Source organism: Thermothelomyces heterothallicus, assembly GCF_042370625.1.
Source record: "Thermothelomyces heterothallicus CBS 202.75 unplaced genomic scaffold P884_scaffold_18, whole genome shotgun sequence".
In the NCBI taxonomy this organism is placed as follows: domain Eukaryota; kingdom Fungi; phylum Ascomycota; class Sordariomycetes; order Sordariales; family Chaetomiaceae; genus Thermothelomyces; species Thermothelomyces heterothallicus.
In genome coordinates this window covers 645,129-660,300 of record NW_027192579.1, presented here as the reverse complement: position 1 = coordinate 660,300, position 15,172 = coordinate 645,129, and the positions used below count along the sequence as shown (strand labels likewise).

General features: G+C 54.0%; 3 protein-coding genes across 3 annotated transcripts; 1 reads left to right on the top strand and 2 right to left on the bottom strand.

Annotated features, from left to right (window-relative positions):
• Positions 1 to 233: 233 nt before the first annotated feature.
• On the bottom strand, positions 234 to 6,281 carry P884DRAFT_293396 (poly polymerase catalytic domain-containing protein). Its single transcript, XM_069444222.1, has 7 exons — positions 5,255 to 6,281; positions 4,227 to 5,195; positions 3,759 to 4,067; positions 3,596 to 3,706; positions 3,053 to 3,065; positions 854 to 2,646; positions 234 to 763 (listed from the first exon to the last, which is right to left on the bottom strand). Exons 1-7 carry the CDS (start codon positions 6,026 to 6,028, stop codon positions 302 to 304), a joined length of 4,431 nt encoding a protein of 1,476 aa, XP_069296089.1. The 5' UTR covers positions 6,029 to 6,281; the 3' UTR covers positions 234 to 301.
• Positions 6,282 to 8,988: 2,707 nt separating this feature from the next.
• Positions 8,989 to 9,183, top strand: P884DRAFT_279034 (uncharacterized protein; the record flags this gene model as incomplete). Its single annotated transcript, XM_069443255.1, has 1 exon — positions 8,989 to 9,183. One exon carries the CDS (start codon positions 8,989 to 8,991, stop codon positions 9,181 to 9,183), a length of 195 nt encoding a protein of 64 aa, XP_069296088.1.
• Positions 9,184 to 10,383: 1,200 nt separating this feature from the next.
• On the bottom strand, positions 10,384 to 11,907 carry P884DRAFT_204622 (UV-endonuclease UvdE-domain-containing protein; the record flags this gene model as incomplete). Its single annotated transcript, XM_069438590.1, has 1 exon — positions 10,384 to 11,907. The coding sequence occupies one exon, from the start codon at positions 11,905 to 11,907 to the stop codon at positions 10,384 to 10,386; it is 1,524 nt and encodes a 507-aa protein (XP_069296087.1).
• Between the last annotated feature and the right edge of the window lie 3,265 nt (positions 11,908 to 15,172).

Sequence of the window (15,172 nt, the reverse complement as noted above, 5' to 3'; positions counted from 1 at the left end):
AGGGTCTTTTTTATGGTTGTGCACTAACTTTAATAACGTGACCTGCCCCGTTTGCGGCCCCCAACAACAAACCCCAAACACGGTATGCACCCCACGCGCACGTGGGTGGGATGGCGGCATAAACGACCCGGATGGTGTCATGGCACCCTCAGCCATTTAAAACGGGGAGGAAATCCACCACTCAAGTTCGGGGCGGAGAAGAAGAAGAAGAAGAAGAATAAGAAAAGAAGAATGAGACATGAGGACGTCGGAACAATATCTGGTGTCTATTCCACCAGGTAAATTATTGATTGCAGCAGCCTTATGGGATGCCGCTGCCGGAGAAATGCCCAATGTCCGCCCAGGCGTGCGGAAGGGCCGACCACGATTCTATCCCGAAGAACTCGGGTCCAAAATAAAGCCCTTCAGGTAACTCTTCAAACGCATTACTTCCGCTCGTCACCCCGCTGGCCTGCGACGGTGCCACCGGAGCCGTGCCCTGTATTGCTCCCTCGGCCAGAGGCAAATTCAATCCTGCCATGGGGCTTACTGAGGCAGGCGGCGGCATCTGGACGGATGCCATCATGTTTTGGTTCGCTGGAGTCGGGGCCGACGTTGGAACCCCGAGTTGCGCACCGGCGTGGCTCGTTCTCGGCGTTGACAGCTGTGGCGCAAGGTATGGTTCCCCCGCCCCGGCATCAAGGCTGCGAGGGCGGCCAGGCGGAGCGGGAAGACCCTCCGGCAGCGACAAGCCGCTAGCGATGAGCCGCTCGATATCGGCTTGCTAACTATGGTGTAAGTATCGGTCCCGCTCGCTGACGTAAAACGTGGGTTGGAATGTATGCGTGTGTGTGAGAGAGAGAAAAAGACTTACGATGCTAGCAGATGCTGGCCCGGGGGTTGACTGCCTGGCAGCCCGGAGACAGACCGTGGCAAGCTCCCGCACGCGCTCCTGCGTGAAGCCCAGACCGAGATCGCCACTGCTCGTCTGTAAACCGTGGTACAGTACCTTGCAACACTGAAAAGCACACCCAGGGAGGTCCAAGTCGGCCACTGGAGGGCTGGTAGACGTGCTGCTCAAGCTGAGCAGCTGAGACATCATGTCCGCCATCCTCCTTGCGTGCTCGTAGCAGCTGCGGCGTTTGTGCATGACGAAGTGGGGGTCCAATTGCTGCAGAGCAGCCGGGGCGAGTGCCTCCTTCAGACCCGGGAGGAACAGACGATGCAAGTCGAGATGACACTGCCGCCAAAGGAGATGAGTCGTGATGAAGATGTTGAGCCTAGAGGAATAACTGCGCAAACGAAAGTTGGCCTCGTTTTCACGGAACGAGACAGGTAATCGCGCCTCGAACATTTCGAGTTCTGCAGCAAAGTCCGCCAACTGGCTCGGCAGCATTGCTAGCGCGTCTGCCGTTGGCGAGGCGGCCGCTTTCGAGGTGCACTGCAAAATGCGGGAGCGGATCCAGTAGAGCCGGATGTGCAGCGCCATGAGGCCGAGCACGTCCGGTAGTGGCGGGATGGCACCCGTGACGGGATCGGGGCCCGGCGGCCGGAGCGGTTCTGTCGGGTCGGGCAGGTCAAAGTCGAAATGCCGCTCGTTGCAGGGGAGCTGCAGTTGGATCTGGCGTTCGGCGTCGAACCAGATAGCGACGTCGACCTGGCCCATGGATATGGACGCGTCGATCATGTAGATCGACCACATCAGGCGGCGGCGGGCTTCCCGCGCGAGAAAGCAGAGTTCCGGGTTCTCCTGGTGCAGCCGGAGCGCGGTGGCGAACCGGCTGGCGATGGCGTGAAGCATGAAGGCGCTCGAGAACCGCTTTGAGAGGATGCGGTGTTTGATGGCGAGCACCAGCGCCTGCAGGCGGGACAAGGTCGGCTTTTCGAGGCTCGCCAGGCACAGAGAGACAGCCTCGTCGATGCATCGGTTGCCGTACTCAGCCATTCCCGGTCCGAGATCGGTCAGGAGCGAAGCGACGCCGACGATGGAGAGCACGAGGGCACGGTCCAGAGACCCCGCGTGGTAAAGCTCCATGAGGGATGGCCGGTGCAAGAACGAGAACATAGCGACGTGGTAGACGTGGCGGAAGAAGTTGTCGAAGGCTTTCAGAGCCAGGGCCTCGTCGGGCTCGCTCGGATCCACGGCAGTGGCAGGGCTGGCAGTGCCGCTGGAGGTGCCGTAGTCGTTGGGCGCGCCCTGGGCCGTGTGCGAGTCGAGATCCATCCCGGATCCGGTCCCGGATCCGGATCCGGACCGGGACCCGGGGGACGGGGCTGCGGCCGAGATGGAGGTTGAGGGAACGGGCGGAGGCAGCGACCGCTTGCCGGGGCGGTAGACACATTCGAGGCGCTGGGCCCGGCACCGGTCACAGCTCGGCATCGTGCCGCTGCACCGGGCCTTCCTAGCGTGGCAGTTCTGGCAGGCCTGCCGCACCCGGCGTCGCGGGACCGAGATGGCGGTCCCACCGCCCTCGCCCGGGACAACCTCGACCCCGACATTCTCGTCGTAGGAGCAGTTAAAGCCGAGGCGTTCGCAATTGGTACAGATAGTTCGCCGCCCGTCGCAGCGGACCTTGCGCGCACGACATGTGACGCAGGTGTTTGTCCGTTTATGGGGGCGGGGTGAGGTACTCATGGATAGGCGGTTTCCGGCGGCCGGCGGTTGCACTGTGCTAAAGCGTGTCTCGTCGGTGTGTCATCGGCCGTCGACGGCGGCTGCTGTCTCTCCTAATCCAGAGCCACAATTGCCCCTCGGAAGAAGCCCCACTCGCTGTCGCAGGCTGTGTCTTGCTGAATGCGCGGGCGGGTCTGCGTCACGGATTGCTGCAAACATCTCGTTGTGGCCAGGTCCCCGAGGCAAGCTTTGTTCCGCCCTGCGTCTGCTCAATGACGGGTTGATGCTGAGACCTCGCCGACCCACGTTCGTTGGTTTGCGGGTGTGTGGGGTTTGCGAGCCGGAGCCTGCGAGCGATCCGTTGGTGGGGGGGCCCACTGGGTCCCTGCCACCAGGTAGTTACTGCTGTACTTCGTATGTATGTACGGATTACGTCCGTACAGTACATACAATACGTACCTTCCTGCGCACCCTGCATCCGCAGCAAGAATACCAAGTGCCGGTGCGGTTAACCGCAAAAGTCCTGGCGATGCAGTCGGCCCTCCGTGCAGGCATCAATCACATGATGAGGTACTGTACTGTATCGGGGCCCAGGGCACCGGCAACATATCAGTAGAGGAACACCAATTAACAAGAAACCCAAATTCCACTGGCATGGAAGGGTAAGAAGATATATGTATCGAAGATTAAAAATGAATCACTTGTGAAAGTGAGAACGTCGAGAACAAAGATTGCCTTGCTCCTAACTCCGGTAACAATGCTATCGCCCAGGCGATTGATCCACATATTAGCATCGAGTATTGAACAAGTCATCGTCATTGGATGTCTCGGAGCTGAAAGACAGCCGGCATCGTCCCATGCCCGCCACCTGCGAGGTAGCAACAGATTATAGCGGACCAAGCTTGAATCGAAAAGCAACAACTAGCAAGACGTTTTCCGATATCCCTACTCATCCCGTTCGCCGTACACCCGAACAAACGTCGTGACTCCTCACATGCGTACCCGGAACAGATACCGCAGGCGAACCTGGGCAACATCGTAGCAAATGTACTCGTTGTAGAAGAGGCCGGCTCCCTTCACGTCGGTCGGGCCAGGGGGCACCGATGTGTCAGGCTGCAAAGTCTTAGTTAGCTGGCTTTCCGCTGTTTCGAAAGAGGAATCTTACCATCTTTACACCGGCCAGGGATGGGTGGACACAGCTGGCATCCTTCCACTTGCTGGGACCCGTCCTACCCTGACCCCAGGTCGATACCATCCCCTTTTTCGTCGCGTCCTCTCCTGCGTTGTATGACGCGTCGACGAGTTCTTGCATGGGATCACCCAGCTCTGCCTCGCAGAGCAGGAGGAGCGCGGTGCCTCCAGAAATGTAGGAGCAGCAATAATTGGCCGACTTCGACGCCATGTCAGCCAGGTAAATCCCCTTTCCAAACATGTAACCCGACACTGGCGCTTCTGGAGGCGCGATGCGTAGGCCCTTCGACAACGTTAGTATTGACAGTTTCGCAAAGGTTATCACTTGGGAAAAAATGGCTGAGAAGGGAGAAAAGAGTAAACAAGGAAAGAGAGCTGAACAAAGGGTGAGGCAGCTGGAAGGGGATTAAGGTTGAATGAAAGAGCTAAGGTCATCGCTCACCTGACTAAGGATACCGCCGAAGTTGGTACAGCGGGAGCCATGCCATAGCAGACGCCGGTTCTGGTTCATGTTTCCAAAAGGACTGTTCTCGAACCGCTCACGCTCACCCTGGCGCTCGATTCGGAAGATATTCTCGATCGTGTAATTATGTCCATGGGTGTAACCACGAGTCCCGAAGAGGTAGTTCTGTAGCTGGGCGTACTCAGCGCTGGTAGGGTCGAGAGGCGTCATCTCCTCCATCTTCAGCCCCTGATATTGCTTGTCAAGCGGGTGGATATCGTCACCGGCAACCTTATCCAGCTTCATGATTAGGGCGGCATCCTTCATGTCGCTCAGGCTTTCCAGAAGCTCTATTTCTTTCTTAACCATCGCCTGGTCGCTGATGACCGGGGGCCGGCTGCGACCGAAATCATGAGGAATCAACGAGTAGAAAGTGTTGGAGAGCTGCTCAACCGCTGGACGGTAACTTGTGCCGTAGTTCGTGGCCAAAGAGGGGTCGTCGATGAGGGCCGAAAGCTCCTTCAACGCTTGATAACCACGCGTGATGGTCGCCTTGCTGAGCTTCCCGAGAGGCAGCTTATTGGCGTCATAATTCAGAGAAGACATGGTGTCTCTGAAATACTGCGGGTTGAAGATGAGCTGCATGAGAGACTGCACTGCAGGGTCAAGCGTTGACTTGGGCGGCTCCCGGACAGATGTTTTCTTGTCCTTGGCTCCCGCCTTGTCCGTCTCGCCATCGTCGTCCGAATCGTCTTCGTAGTTTCTCTCGACGAAGGTGTATTTCCCAGGCTTGGGATTCATTCCCCGATCCTTCCAAGCCAGGCCCGATTTGTCCTTGAACTTCTTCTCATACAGTCGAATCGCCTCCTGCAAGGAGGTTGTGCCTGTCCATTGAGTTTGGCCACGCTCGCCAACTCTTCCCCATCTTTGCCACGTGACATACTTTGCTTGTTGAGGTAGAACTAGAAGCTGGAAAAGTGCATTAGTCAGGCAGCGGCGCTCTGTCTTGTTGTCGTTGCGGATCTCACCTGAAGGCGATAGAATTTATTGTTGTTGTTCGACGCATTGGTCTGATTCAGTGAGGCGTCGTATATGACGCCGGAATCATCGATATACACCTTGTACTGAAAAAAAGGGCTCCCTTCGTCGAGCGGGATCTGAATGTCCTTGCTCTTCGCAACCTGGCCCTCGCCCACGGCCCGCTCCACGCCCTTCGTCTTGTCCGGCGCTTCTTCCTTGGGCTCGGTGTCGGTAGTGTTGTTTGCGTCTTGCGTCTTGACGTCGTTCTCCCCACTCGCCTGAACCGCCGCTGCCTTCCGCCCTCTCGTCCTCTTGGGCTTTGGGGCGGCATCATTATCTGAGGCATCATCCGCGACGGGGGAAGAGGCACGCTTTCGTGTCCTGGTACTATCCGTTGCTGTTGCTCCACCGTTCTGGGAGGACGCCAACTTAGACGCATCTGGCTGAGCGGAACTGCCTGTGGCGGGCTTCCCAATGGTGTAATCTTTCTCTGGTTCCCGAGTGTTGTTCGTCTCACAGGCCAACAACCAATCCAAGCTGATAATGTGGGTCCCTAGTGCCTGGGCTTTGGCGACCTTGGGAGATGGCTTGTTATAGTCGTTGTCGGTTGTCACAAGGTGTGTGACATTGTCTGTCACGCTGATGGCGACTGTCGCTCCGAGCGACTCAGCTTTCGCCTTTATCGCCGCGTGCGTTGCCCCAGGGAAAGTGCCGCTGAGAGCGAGGATGCAACCATCCAAAGCCGGCTTGGCCGCAGCCTTCTTCCCTCGCTTGGGTGGCATTGTTTGTCTTTGTCGTACTTGATTGATGCGGGAATCGGGGTGCTGCGGTACGGATTTTTCCCAATTCAAGATCGGGTTGGATCCCAGGCGGGCAATGAATTGAGAACCAGGGCAGATGCACAGAGAATGATCGATCAACCCCGAATTGGTGGTGCGACAGAAAAGGGTTGGACGCTCGAGGTGCAATGATGAAAATCTCTGTCCTGAAAAGAGCAGTTTGAGCGACCATGTAAATAAGCTTCCAGCAGAATTGGGCCGGGTTTGTGAACGCGCCGCGTCGAGCAGGCAACAGCGCCCCTTTGGCATGGTCAATTCGCGCGATCACGGGACATCAGCAGGCACCAAAGGCATCAACGAGCACTAAGAAATCACGGGTTCCACAAAAAGTTAGGCAGCTCGAGGCAGCTCAGACAACCTCCCCACAGGTCCAAGCGAAATTCGGTGCCAACGTGGCTCGGGCTTCGCAAAGGTCGCCAAAAAATTACCTGGCCACTGTTTCAATAGCGCGTGGCTTTGCTAATTACCATACACTTTCTCCTCCTGTATACGGGCAATTGTCGGTAATCTTTCTTTGCCCTTGCAGAATGCTTCAATCTCTTCCGAAAGACCGGAACGACGGCGGGAGCGAGGAGTGAGTCCAACGAGGGGGAAACGCCTACGTCTACGAAGTACAGCCCATAACTACATCGCAAACAATGCATGGTGGGGAAAAGCAGCGGTTCAGTTTCGTTTCCATCTCTAGTGCAATAATTAGAACAGTCCGCCACTGCGAATTCCTCTTTCACATAGTGTCGCACAAGCCCGAGTTACCTCAGGCTCAAAGAACGAGCTGATGTGATGCATTCCCAATTCGTATCAGAAGCTGTATTTCGAGTATTTCGTGTGACTGTAGCTCTCTTCCTCAAACTTCGGTAAACCAATAGAGCTCGCGCGCTTCTCGGTGCTTCGTACACTTAAGAGGCTTGAATTGCAGATTTCGTGCGATTCATGTCGAGCGAAGCAAAATGGTTGACAATCGCCATTTTATGCTCACGGTGTCTGGATTATAAACCTCAACCACCCGAGCCCAAAAGTAGTAAGTCAGGCATACCATGGGTTATCTCACGACGTTGACAGCTAGGTGCCTAATAAGGTTAGTAATTGTGTACCTTAAGGGTGCTCCGCCTTGGGTAGCAAGTTAGAACAACCATATCGCAAGCTCCCATGATAGGATTGATTCCCTGGCAATCAGGACCTGCTGTTGACTCCTATGTCCATGGTCTTCATCTGTCCAATAATTATTCAAAGCAGCTAACTGACTTTAGCACAAATCGGGTCATGCACCACTTTTGAAGTACAGGCTCTTTTGCTCTCTGTTTGACTACCGGGGGTGTGTCGGGTCTACAGAGTTTATATTATACATAATACAATAATACTAGTAGTAATTAGCGATTTCCTGGAGCCTGCACGGGAATTACTAATTATCTCATTTTTGTAGACTCGTTGCTTTCAATCAAAGCTTTGAATTCATCGTCCAAAATGAAAATCGGTCTGATAACGTTCTCGGGAATTGCTTATCCGATTGCCGTTCTTCTCAAAACAAGCAGTTACTGCGCGTGTATAGGTCTCTGTAAAAGAAGCCGCTGTAAGAGGTTGCGCTAGCTTGCATAGAACCCCATCCGTTCATTCAACCACCAGCCCAGTTCCTTGTCGGCCGTTTCAACTATAATGCGATGCCCCATCCAAACCATACCAAATGGTCCGAGTTCAACAATCTTGTTGCGAGGCCCCTTGTGTCAGGCTCTTTGGCTTGGTGCGCAACTTCCCCCCAGTCGAGTTTTCTCGCCACGTTGGTGCAAAAGCGCACTGTAGTCCCTTTAATTACTCCCACTCCCTTTTTATCCGGGACCTTTGCTGGTGTCAATCACGCAAACCAAGTTGAATTTTTTTCTAGTGAAAATACTTTCGGTTGCATTTTCTTGCCCCATGTCCACGCACCCTTCTGATGAACGATTAATTAGCGTATTCAATTTTTTTCCTGCACCTCCCTTTTTCTTCTTCATCCATCCGTATGCCTTCTCGCTTCTTCCTGCTAGCCTGGCCGCGAAGCTCCTCGGAGGCTGCACACCTTTTGACGATGTGGACCAATCATGAGGTCTGACAATCCTCAAATTTGCCAGACGGAGCCTAGAACCTCCAGCCCAGACCATGACGTAGTGACTTAGACGGTCTAGCCAGTGGAACTGCCAATCAAAGGGCAGCACCGGGCGAAGCTTGAAAAAGGGATTTCATCATTGTAGCCTTCTGCTGGGAGCGGCTTGGTCTGGACCACATCGTGGCATGGTGATGCTGGGCAGGCTTGAGACATGGCGGGAAGTTCAAAGCTGAAGTTCTCGCTCGCCCTCCTAAATTTCACTGGCGCTCGGAACTTGACTCTGAAAAACAACTTTCTAGTCAAAACCTCGAGCAGCTCAACCCATAGAGCCAAATCAACCTAAGCTGAGGACGACGACAACACCGGTCTTTAGGTTTCCTGCGTACGCAGTTCAAACCACCGTTTCGCGCGTGAGACGAGCTCCCGGAGCTTACTGCAGACGGAGAACACGGCCCCGATTGAGGCTCTCGAGGCTCTGGGGCTTCGAGAGGCAATAACCCGGCTCCGTACCTCACAAATTCAATCTTCGTTTCTCGACATTTTTCAAGCAACTTCAATTCCTCTGTTCACTTTGACATTTTTTCTCAGTATTTTACCCTGTTGAGGCACCTTTCGGTAGGCCTGGAACATCCCTCCCCCCATTTCCTTCAGACAGAATCCTTCGCAGCGCAGTGGTCTTACAAAGCAACCTCTTGCACACAGTTAGATACCCAACTAGTATATTCGATTCATTTCATCTCCACGACTCCGGGCGAGAAAGGGGAAAAAAAAGGAATAAGAAGAAATATAGAGGGAGAGACGGAACCGGAGCACATCAATAGCGAAGATGTGCGGCACCAAGATCAGCTACGCCTGCATGACGACACTCATCTCGCAGTCGATCACCTGCAGCTGCGAACGCGTCGTGGCCTGCGGCAAGAGCACGCTGTTCTGTGGGACATGTTCGCACCCACGCTGCAAGGAGCTGCGCGGCGAGGTCCAGCAGCCGCTGCCTCAGCGGCTGTCTAGCAGTCTCAGGTAATATATATGGCTGCCGGTGCTGGTGGTGATGGTAGCGACGGCGGCGGCGGTGGCAGATGGGGAGCCCTAGTGCTTCATCTCCTCCGCGGGTTCGCAAGCAAAGGGTCACGGCGGCAGTGGCTGGCTTCCATCTTACCCCGTGTGGAGGAGAGTCGAGTCGACTCGACCAGCAATGAACAGCAACAACGAACGGCTCGGCTCGTCGTAGTCCATGTCTCGCCGGACGGGACGATACGACAACGGTTTGGCGGGACGTCAAGAAGAGCTGGAGGCTGTCCAACTCGTGACTTGGTGGAAACAAAAGGTTTTCACTGTTCAGGGCTGGTCCTAAAACTTTACGAGATATGGATGTCCAATGTACGTTCTTCTTTTCTTGAGTTCGTTGTTTTCCTTTTTTTTTGCAATTTCTTCCCGTCTTCCATTCTTTCTTTCTTTCATACATGATTTCTTCCATTCTTCATTCTTCATTCTTCATTCTTCATTCTTCTTTTCATACATGTTTTCTTCTTCCATTCTTCATTTTTCTTTCCATGTTTTGCCGCACATTCCATTGCCAGGCACAATAGATCGACAACGGAGGTCTGGCGGAGGGGCAGCGATTTGACACCTGGAACTTGCTGGTCGTTGAATGTACATAACATGTGTGTGTGTGGGCAGAACTTAGAGACTATGCAATGCACACTTACCATACCTACCTACCATTTCCAGCTATACATAGTATACAGGCTTACGATCGTTGGCGGTAGCGGCGATCATGTGTGCGGGGGATGTTGTGGTATGGTGGATCTGTTGTAATCCGTAACATCGAATTCCATCACGGGGAGTGGGGTGGAGGGGATGATCGGCAAAGGTCTAGACTCGCTGCTCTCAGGCGGAATCCTGGCATATCCTTTAAATGCGTGAATCCATGCGAAAGTTCTAATACACTAGTCATTCAAAAGGTTCGGATAACTAATTAAGTGTCACCGATCCTAGCCGACACCGGCAGACGCCATTGTCCAATTTTTGTCCGTTGCCATGCAAACCCAAGTGTACCGATCTACTGATGCTGAATGACTCGCAGAAAAAAAAAGGTATCATGAGATGCCGAAACCGTTTCGTTGTTGGTTTCTCCTTTCTCCCTCTCCCTCTCCCTCTCCCTCTTCCTCTCTCTCTCTCTCTTTCCTCTTCACCTCCTTTTCTTGATCCTTTCTTTATCTTTTCAAACATCAACCTCTTCAATGTCCGCTAGCCTCGGAGTCCTGGCGCCTCTCTTGGCCGGCTTCAACCAGTCCTCCCTCCCGGGCGGCCAGTACACCCTCCCGTCCGGTCCGCCCATGGCGTAGTCCTCATCCGACACTTCTCTTTCGGTGTCGACGGGCTGCTCCCGGTCGTCAGCCCCAGCGCCGACGTCGTTCAGCTCGACCGGGTCCTCGTCCGGGGCCCGCTTCCTCTTGAGGCTGGCCGCGGGCTTCTGCTTCCTCTTGGGCACCTTTGGCGCCGGTCTGGGCTCGTCCTCGCGCTCGTTGGGGATCATGTCGTTGATGCGCTCGAAGCCGGGGAGCTTGAAGGTGCGCATGAGCTCGAACACGGCCTGCTCCTTGTCCTTGGCCTCGATCATGAGGTCCATGTCGGGCGGGCAGGGGGGGAGCGTCATGACGCGGGCGCTGTGCTTGCGCCGGTCCCGCGGGGTGACGGCGCCGGGGCAGGGCTCGCTGTAATGCATCTTCTGCTTGATGCGCTTGCGGGTCCAGGTCGCCGCGATGCGCGCCTGGAGCTCGGGCCGGCAGATGTCGAGCGTGCCCTCGCGGCACTGGGTGCTGTCGAAGACGATGTTGTGGTGGTGATAGTCCAGCACGAGCGGGATGTTGAGCTCCTCGCAGACGGGGAGGAGGTCGTGCACGCTCCAGCCGACGTCGTCGTTCTCGAGCACCAGGCGGGCCCTGACCGAGGGCGAGAGCTTGGCGTAGCTGGCGCGGAACCTGTCGAGGGTCGCCGCCTTGTCCCCGAACACGCCGCCCATGTGGAGGACCATGACGGCGTCGCGGTCCTGCTGCTCCGGGAGACGCAGGAGGGACAGCATCTCGTCGTGATACTCCAGCTCCCGCACCGCCGCGTCCACCACCTCCTTCCGGGGAGACCCCAGCTGGGTGAACTGGCCGGGGTGCGTGGTGAGCCGGTGGCCCAGCTCGGCGGCCACGCGGCCCGCCTCGGCCAGCACCTCGGAGGCGAAGGGTGCCAGCTTGTAGCCGTGTTCCGGGTGGCTGGCGAACGGGAACATCTCGGAGCTGAGGCGCATGAACTTGATGCCGTGCTTGCCGTTCCACCGGAGCATCCGCACGATGTCCCGGCCGTTGGCCAGGCCGAGGTCCTTGACAAACTTCAGGCCTCGCCGGAGGGAGGGCTCCTTGGACTTGTCCGGCCGGTTCTTGACCGAGTGCTCGGGCTGAGACGGGTCCGACAGCGGGTACCGGTGGTCGATGATAGATGCCATGCGGCAGGTCCGCGAACAGAAGACGGGCGTCTTGGCCGATCGCAGGTACGTGTTGAGGCACGCATAGCCGAGACGGCCTCTCCAGGGCAGGGGCAGATAACCACTGTTGACCGGCGGCGCTCTGGCAGCCCCGCGCTCGGGGACGTCGGGTGCTTCCCCGGGGGAGTCTATCCTCTCGGCCTCCGGATCCAGGATCTTCTCCCCAGCGACGGCAGAGCTGTCCTCCCCGCGTTCGCCCTGCCGGAGGGGCATCTCGACGTCGAGGTCCGCCAGTTGCTCTAGCTTGAGCTCAGCCTTGGGCGGCGGGTTGGACCTACGAGGCATGGTGATGAACGGCCGGGAGGCGCACGACGCGGGGAAGAGGGACGTGTGATTGTGCCCAATCTGAGAGGTCGCAAGAGGTAAGCGGGACGAGCAGCGACGGTTCGGCGCTGGGCGAAGGGCGGGCGACGGTGTGAGTAGCGCCGAGACACGATGTCGTGTACGCGGCCACTGGCGTGCGGTTGGCCAAGGGGTAGGTGGTGAGAGCGGAACAGGGCGTAGGAGCAGCGGGAGGGCGGTGGCGGTGTTTGTAAGCGTCATGCCCACCCCCTCCTTAGACTTGGATTGCGGCTGGATTGCTCCAGTCTGGCACTGAAATGGATGCGTTCCCCGCGGGCAGGCGGCTGCCGGCGCTTAATTAGTCCACTTATAAATAATGGTTGTCTCTGATGTTAGGTGTGGGTGGGCAGCTCCCTCTAACGCTCACAACGGGGACGAGCCGGTCAAAGCAACTTGGGTAGGTAAGGTAGCTGGTGGTAGGTAAGCAACGGGGGTTGCAAAAAGGGAGATTGGCAGATGACACACAGGGCGAGAATCGAGGGCGAAGAACGTCACGGGCCAGACAGTCAGGGTCTGTCCGTCTCTTTTCGTCTCGTCACAGCCCTGTCCGCCCCGGTGTTTGCCGCCCGGATTCTCCTCTTTTTTTTTTGTTTTTTTTTTTTTTTTTTGGCATACTCAACCAGACGGGATTGCATCATGCTGCGTCGCACATACTGTGTTAGGTACAGTAAGGCGAGCCGGGGATTCGCTTGCTGTAGGCGGGTTCCAGGCGTGTCGCTTAATAGTGTATATACGATGAGGATGCCCATTATTCGCCGCGATCGATCTAGCAAGACCGTGAACCGTGCATCGGACCATTTCAGATCGCGTGCATGAAGAAAATTCCTGCAAACTCTCCAACCAACTTATCAAGTGAGTTTGCCTTCTCAACGGCCCCCCAAGCTATTCCCCTGCCACTGGCAGACCTATATCGGTCCTGGTCAGTTTAGATACAGCCGGAGTAAAACACGAGGATGTACGACGCCGTTCATTCATGGGACAGGTGCGATGTGGAACTTGGAGAGAAAACTCCTGTAATGATCATCTTAGCAGGTGGGAGAATTTAAGGCGGGAGGACAGAAGACTACCAATGACAAACACAGGTGATTTAGTATGGAAAGAAAGGAGAATGACACATGAACTGTAGGTAATTACAAACCTATCTTACGGCAAGCAATGCTGATTGCTCGTAGTCAATCGCCCTGGGATGGCTAGCAAAAACCAAGTCGGTCTAATTAGGTGGGAATGGAAAAGACTGGCCTCCGGCAACACATTACATCTGCCTGATTGAGGTTGTGTAGTCACCTATAATCGAATTAATAGATGGAAATGATGATGACCACGAAAGTTAGTTTCGTCTACAACGGTGACTGCAACCACAGACATTTTTCTAATTACTAAGAACTAATTACACTTTAGGTAGGTACCTGAGTTACAACGCCAATGCTACAGCTCGATGGCTACAAATGGCTACAGCTCAGACTAGCTACAAGATACGACACCACAGCGGTATTCGCGCCGTAGGCAACACTCCTAGACCAACTGGTACAGTCTACAGAAGTGGTAATAAGATACGTTAATTCTTCCAAGTACTAGAGGCACTTAGGGATACTATCTAAATATATATCTATAACCCCTAGCTTATTATCCCTATTAGTAGGTTAATCAGATCTAACCTACTAATAACTATATACTATAATAGGTACTAAGGTTCGAAAAGAAAAATATAATAACCTATTATAACTTAGTAAATATATTAGCTATCTATCTATAGTAATAATCCTAGTAAGTATCCCTTTTATCCTCCCTATTATCAAATCTATCTATCTCTTAGTCCTTCTTCTTCTCGGTAGTTCCTAAGTTTACAATAAATGCCAATACTATATTATTATTATTATTATTAATCCTACACCACTATACTAATAAGTATACCAGAGCCTCTCTAGTTATATACAAAGGAAACCATGCCTAATAGGCCGGATAAAAACCTCTATCCCTCCTTTCACGCCTAATCCGGAATACTAATACACTACAAAGAAAAGGAGAAGTAGCTAGGATAGCCCTATAGAGGCCTTCCCTCTCGATCTAGCCTCCTTACGAGGCGGTATTCCGGGAGCCTCCCTAGGTCTATTAGCCACTATAGAACCCTCCTTGCCAAACGATAATTACGGGTCCCTATACCCTGTAAAACGAGGTCTAGGTCCCTTTGTGACCGTATTTCCTAGGATTCCTACGTTCGGCTTCTTGGTAGGTTTAGGCACCAGATAACTAGATACTCTATAGTCTCCCTCCCTTAGCTATAGGTATAATAGGGGGTATTAACCCCTAGGACTTAAACCCTAAAAAGGAAGTCGTAGAGGCTAATAGCCCCTATATAGGCCTATACTAGTAGGGAGCTCTAGGCCTTCGTTAGGCCCTAGTGCCTTTGTAGGCCTTCCCCTATAAAAATTAGACATAGGGGGTCCTTGTCCGATATATACTATATCCTCCTACTAGCTTAGTTAGCCCTCTAATGGTTACTCTAGCTAGCTACTATAGCTAGTTCTGTAGCCTGTAGCCTTCTTTATAGGGTCTATAGAGGGGGTTAACCCCCTCTATAGCCTTCCTAAACCTATTGCTAGACTATCGACCTTACTACCTCTAGGGCTATAGGCTTTAGCTCCTAGCCCCTTGCCCTGGTCCTTCTCTTCTAGAACCTCTAGCTAAGCCTATTATAGGCCTATTAGATAAGAGCCCTTATAGGGACCTGGGAGGCCCCTAGGCCTACTCTAGCCTATAGGAGTAGCTAGTCGAGTTTAGCTTCGAAGTTAGCTAGCCTCTTATTAAGATAGAGGTCAAGGGGTAGTACCTAGGCTTCTATCTTAAGGTACTAGATAGGGGTAGCCTTATAGGCCCTGGTAACTACTTAGAGGGCCTTATATTAGGCCTTCGATAGTTCCCTAGTAGGGCCTTCTAGCTTGCCCCCTGGCTTGGTAGGCTTATAGAAGTTTAAGGCCTTATAAGCTAAGATACTATAGATATACTTAGTATAGACCTTATAGGCCTATAGTAGGCTAGGGCCTTAGGTCTTTGTAATAAGCCTAGTTAGGGTAAACTCCTAGGTTTCTAGCTTCTTAGCTACCTTTATATAATAGGGGCCCTATTATAGCCTCTAGTC

Coding starts and splice junctions, on each gene's coding strand:
- P884DRAFT_293396 (XM_069444222.1), bottom strand. CDS start 6,028: ATGCCACCCAAGCGAGGGAAGAAGGCTGCGGCCAAGCCGGCTTTGGAT. Junction 4,068..4,226: donor TCGGCGGTATCCTTAGTCAG/GTGAGCGATGAC, acceptor ACGTTGTCGAAG/GGCCTACGCATCGCGCCTCC. Junction 764..853: donor GGCCAGCATCTGCTAGCATC/GTAAGTCTTTTT, acceptor CACCATAGTTAG/CAAGCCGATATCGAGCGGCT.